Source organism: Rhinatrema bivittatum, chromosome 2 (genome assembly GCF_901001135.1).
Source record: "Rhinatrema bivittatum chromosome 2, aRhiBiv1.1, whole genome shotgun sequence".
Classification (NCBI taxonomy): Eukaryota; Metazoa; Chordata; class Amphibia; order Gymnophiona; family Rhinatrematidae; genus Rhinatrema; species Rhinatrema bivittatum.
In genome coordinates this window covers 28281071-28286310 of record NC_042616.1, presented here as the reverse complement: position 1 = coordinate 28286310, position 5240 = coordinate 28281071, and the positions used below count along the sequence as shown (strand labels likewise).

The 5240-nt window shown below is 48.2% G+C and overlaps 1 protein-coding gene across 1 annotated transcript; it reads left to right on the top strand.

Moving 5' to 3' along the window:
- Positions 1 to 3959: 3959 nt before the first annotated feature.
- Positions 3960 to 5240, top strand: LOC115083160 (gastrula zinc finger protein XlCGF26.1-like). The gene is made up of 2 exons (XM_029586968.1): positions 3960 to 5001; positions 5053 to 5240. The coding sequence occupies exons 1-2, from the start codon at positions 3960 to 3962 to the stop codon at positions 5238 to 5240; spliced, it is 1230 nt and encodes a 409-aa protein (XP_029442828.1).

Sequence of the window (5240 nt, the reverse complement as noted above, 5' to 3'; positions counted from 1 at the left end):
TGAATGTTTGGAAGAAGCTCCAACTGAGAGGACCTGAAAGCTCTTGCTGGGTTATACGTCCCTAGCATCGCATTTGCCCAAGGCAATGCCACTCGCTATGCAGCCAAGCACCTTTCTGGCTTTTTTCTTCCTGTGGCTTTCACCACCTGGTTGGCCACCTTAAGAGACGATCACCCCCCGGATCTCACCCCTCTTTTCTGCTTGGAAGAATTCCGCCCCCAGTACTGTGCCTCTCAGCCTGAATGTATTATTCTGCATTGTTTAGCATTAAATCTTAGCTGCCAGGCTCTAGACCGTGCCTTGAGCTTTGCTAGAGCCCTCTTCGTGTTTTCCCCACACCATCCTGGCTGTCTACACTGCTGCAGGTTTTGGTATGGGCAGAAAGACAAGACAGAAGGATAAAAACCAAACTGGATTGGGGAACTGTTAATCTCAATGTTGGCACGGATGTCCTGCCTTTACCCTGTGCTAGGTAGGAGGTGTAAGGCAACAGGCTCCCGGAAGTAGGGGAAATGGTTTTATTTGTCCTTTCCATTCATCCCTGTTTCACCCAGGTCATAAAAAAAAAACCTAAAAAAACATTCTGGTAGAACAGGGAGGGGGAAGTGGAGAGTGCTCTGCACTGAATATTTCCTCTAATATTTCCTCCCCCTTGCAGCTCTGAGGACAGAGGCACTCAGCCCATGTGTGTGCAGGTTCAGCGCCTCTGCTGTCAGTGCTGGGAGGGGGCAGCAGGCAGAGGAGCCTCTCCCCCTCCCCCTCCTACACCTTCCCTCCTTCCTTCCTCTCCACTGATTCCCCTCTCCCCCACCTTCCCTCATCTCCCCACCCCCTTACCAGTCTCTCTGAATGCATTAGGGACAGAAGCTGGAGGAAGGACGCCTGGATGGCCCTGCTCTCGGTTATTCGGGCTCAGCGGCACATGAAGGTCTTAACCTAAGAGAAAAACCAAAAGCACAGGTTCGGGGAAGGATATTAAGAAGGGCAATTCCTGGGATCTGCTGCTGATCCTGGTCCGACTGGTCCCTGGTCAGGTTTCCTTTCCGGCCTGCTGGCAGGATCCCACGGATTTTGCTGCTGTTTCTCCTCGTTCCCCCCAGGATTACTCCCTGCTCCTTCCTTTGGGGGACGTCGTGGATTTTCTCTCTCTGGGGAATGTGCAGCTCTGATCTCTTCCTATTCTGCACAGCGCAGGAGGAAATGCGTTTCTCTCTCTCCAGTGTTGCACTGCATGCAGAGTCTTGGGGTTTGCACTTACTTTTGTCCCTGGATCTTTCTGTATCGAGTCTGTGATCACTTATCCTGCATCCCGTGCATTACATGTGTGTCCCAGGTGAGGGAGTCGGCCTAGCACGCAGCTTGTGCGGAAGAATCTGAGCAGTCCAGCTTCTTCTGGGTTCCAATGGGAGACAGATTTGGTTTTTTTTATTTATTAAAACAATGTCTTCTTCCCGTATAACAAAAAGCTCATTATACAGCTGCTCCAGGGCGTGTTGCTGCATTTCCAGGGTTGCCTTTTCATAGGTAGATTAGATCGTTGCCCGGTGCTCTGTAGGTGTGATGGGTTTGATGCAGAGGTGCCGAGCGGGGTTTTCTGCAGGGTTTTGTGTTACTTTACACACACACACGGGCCGAAGCACTGTCATGCGCTCAGGCTAGCGCCCTGGTTAACCCACGGTTGAGCGTGTGTTTTGGACACGTCCAAACCAGCGCACATAGGTAAATGCCACGTGGATGGGGCTATTTAGCTGTTACCCACTTATGTAAAAAAAAAATGAATGCGCGTCTGATGCGCGCATTTTGACGCTCAAAAATCAACGCCAGGCCCGGAGCAGCCATTAAATTTTGAGGAGCCCCCAAAGTTAACAGAAAAGCAGAAAAAAGCCAGAAAGATGCTCGGCTGCACCGGGAGAGGCAGGGTCAGCAGAGAAAGGGAGGTGACGGTGCCCCCTCTATAGCTCCCCCGGTGAGACCTCACTGGGCGAGGGTGGGGGGACTCCTGGGTGCAATTCTGGAGACCGCACCTTCCGAAGGATATAAACGGGATGGAGTCGGGTCCAGAGCCAGGGTGGCTGCTGCAATGGCCGGTGGTCTTTATTCTAAAGCATCTGGGGATAGACTTCTGAGGAAAGACAAGACAGAGGAGATTTGATAGAGGCGTTCGAATGTCTCAAAGGTTTCCATGCGCAGGAGGGGGTGAGCCTCTTTCAGTGGAAAGGAAGCTGGAGAACAAGGGGTCATGGGATGAGGGTGAAAGGGGGTAGGCTCAGGAGCAATCTCAGGAAATATTTCTTTGCAGAGAGGGTGGTGGATGCATGGATGGGCCTCCCAGTGCAGGTGATGGAGGCAAAAATGGTATCTGCATTCAGCAAAGCATGGGATACATAGAGGGGGGATCTCTGAGGGAGTGTTAGGGATCTGTAAAGCTAAATTAGTTGGGCGGATTGGTCGACTAGATTGGCCACATAGTGTTTTGTGCAGAACTGGCAATCACCAAACGGGAAGAGGACCTGGAGGGGGAGGGGGAGGCAGGGGGTCGTCATCTCCAATGACCTCCAGGCAGTCAGTCACATGACAAAGCAATCGCAAACACGACTAGAAAGCTTGGGGTGCATGAAAGGAATCACCAGGGGGGGCAGGGAGGGAAGATTACCCCCCCCCCGTACTCATCTCTGGTGACGCCTCCCATTGAATCCCCACGACCTGCGCGAAAGGATTGTGAGAGTCAACTGGTCCTGGGCAAATGCCCCTATTTGCCTATTGGATGAATGGACCTGGTGGATTCTTGGATTTTAAAATGATTTTGGATCCAGCCCTCTGCCAAAGTCACCGTGAAGGAAGGACAAGACAACCAGAGAGGCATATCTGTGCCTTTTCCCCTCCAGTTTTCTAATGCTGAGGTACTTGAAGGGTTAAACTCCCGCAGTCTGCTCTATCCTGTAAGGGGGGAATGGTCAAAGCCCTTTGCACACACAAAACATGGGTTTATGCATGTAAGAGGCGTGCTGTAAGATTGCCCGGAGTCTGAGCGCAGCCCAGTGTCGCACAAATACATTTACGTGAGCCGACACAAGCTGCTGTGAGCAGCAGGGTTGGATTTTACGAGCAGGCACCTACAATAGCGCACGCAAGTTATATGCCACAAAGAGCAGCTTTGCGTGCGTTATTTAAAAATCATTTCAGAACCTAGGCTTTGAAAATTGGTATCACTTAAGCACATCACAGGCGCAATGTCACAAAATGACCCTCCAGGGGAGCAGTTTGGGAGAGCTCTTTACATACGTAAAAGGCTACCCACATGGGTAAGAGGCTTTCTGAACCTTTACTACCCTGCAGGGGGGTAAAAGTGCCTGCGTGGATTCTCGTGGACACGTTCCCCGGTGGGGTAAGGTTAGGGAAGGCAACAGCGCTTGTTTTCAGAACTACGCACAGGGTTTTGGATACGAAAAAAAAAATCCACAGGAAAAGCAGATGCAAATGTCTGCAGGGACATTTTCAAAGGGAACCTGCTCGCTTACTTCCCAGAATCCATGGATAAACTAGCAAGAACACAGTTTTGGAAATCGTCACCTATAGGACCACCAAAAAGCTGCATGAGAGTCTGAGACACAAAGGTCCCTTCCTCAGGGGTGAGGCAGGACTGAATGTGTCCTTCCCTCAGCCTCGCAGTCACCTCTGAAGGAGGGACCTGGGTGATCTCCAGAGCTCATGAATTGCAGCAGTTTTATCGTTGCTCCAATAAGTGAATATGGTGAAGAGAACCAATAGATTTTCTTAACTTCTTACGTCGTCATACAGGAGTTTTCACAGAGTCTCATAAAGATTCTGCTCAGCCTCATGAGAGATCCCATGTGGTGATTGTGTAACCCCTGACAACATCTGATCCCAGGTCATTTAGTAGCTTTCCATAGTCACAAATAATTAATTCACTCTTTTTATATGCAGCAGACAGCGAGGTCATGCAGGAAGAGCAAAGGCAGGAGAATCAAGAAGAATGTCCTGTAGTACTGCAACTAGTACCAAGAAATTCAGGAAATGCCTGTGAGAATCTTTCCCGGAAGATGCAGGGGAGAAAAAGTCGCCAGAGTCATCAGGAGTCAGAGAAGGAGCAGCGAGACCCTGCAGGAGAGTCACCGGATGGAGTCCCTGCATGTGAGGGAAGTGACAGGGAGCTCACAGACATCCCTGAGCACCAGAGACACCTGAGAGCAGAGAGACGCTTCCAGAGTAATAACAGTGACCAAATGACTTCTGACCCAGACCTGAGAGCAGAGAGCCACCTCCCTAATAATAACAGTGATTACACAACTTGTAACCTCCTCCAGAGAAAGGGAAATGCAAAGAAATCTTTTCTGTGTGATGCCTGTGAAAAAAGCTTTGATAGGAAATATCGTTTATTGGTGCATCGGAGAACCCACACTGGGCAGAGACTCTTTAAATGCTCTCAGTGTGGAAAATGTTTCAAACAGCAGTTAAGCCTGAAATTACACCGGAGAATCCACGCTAAAGGGGAACCTTTTTCATGCCCTGAATGTAAGAAAAGTTTCTACCAAAAGAAATCCTTAATAATGCACCTAAAGACACCCACAGGCAGCAGACCCTCTCAATGTTCCGAACAAGGGATATCTTACAATACATCCTTAGTCAATCATGAGAAAATACAGATAAAAAAGAAAACCAGTTTATGTTCAGAAGGTGAGAAAAACATCGTTCAAAAGCAAGACCTAATAATACACCAAAAACCACCTACAGAAGGGAAACTATTCACATGTACTGTGTGTGACAAAAGTTTCATTTATCTATCAATGCTGAAAAAACATGAACAGATTCACATGGAAAATAAACCATTTCCATGTACTGAGTGTGATAAAAGTTTCATTAGTTTATATGATCTGAACAGACACACTAAGATTCATACGGGTGAGAAACCATTTTCATATACCAAGTGTGATAAAAGCTTCATAAGTCTATCTGCTGTGAAAAGACACATGAGTCACACAGGTGAGAAACCATTTATCTGTACTGAGTGTGATAAAAGTTTTATTACCATAGCGCACCTGAAGAGGCATCAAAGGATCCATACAGGTGAGAAACCATTTATGTGTTCTATGTGTGACAAAAGATTCAGTCAGAAATCACAGATAAAAATCCACCAAAGGATCCACACAGGTGAGAAACCATTTACATGTACTATGTGTGACAAAAGCTTCAGTCGATGTGCAAATCTTGATCCCCATTAA

Excerpts from the sequence above, each read along its gene's own strand:
- LOC115083160 (XM_029586968.1), top strand. The coding sequence starts at position 3,960 with ATGCAGGAAGAGCAAAGGCAGGAGAATCAAGAAGAATGTCCTGTAGTA. Across the intron at positions 5,002-5,052 it reads AAGACACATGAGTCACACAG|CGCACCTGAAGAGGCATCAA; the intron begins GTGAGAAACCAT and ends TTATTACCATAG.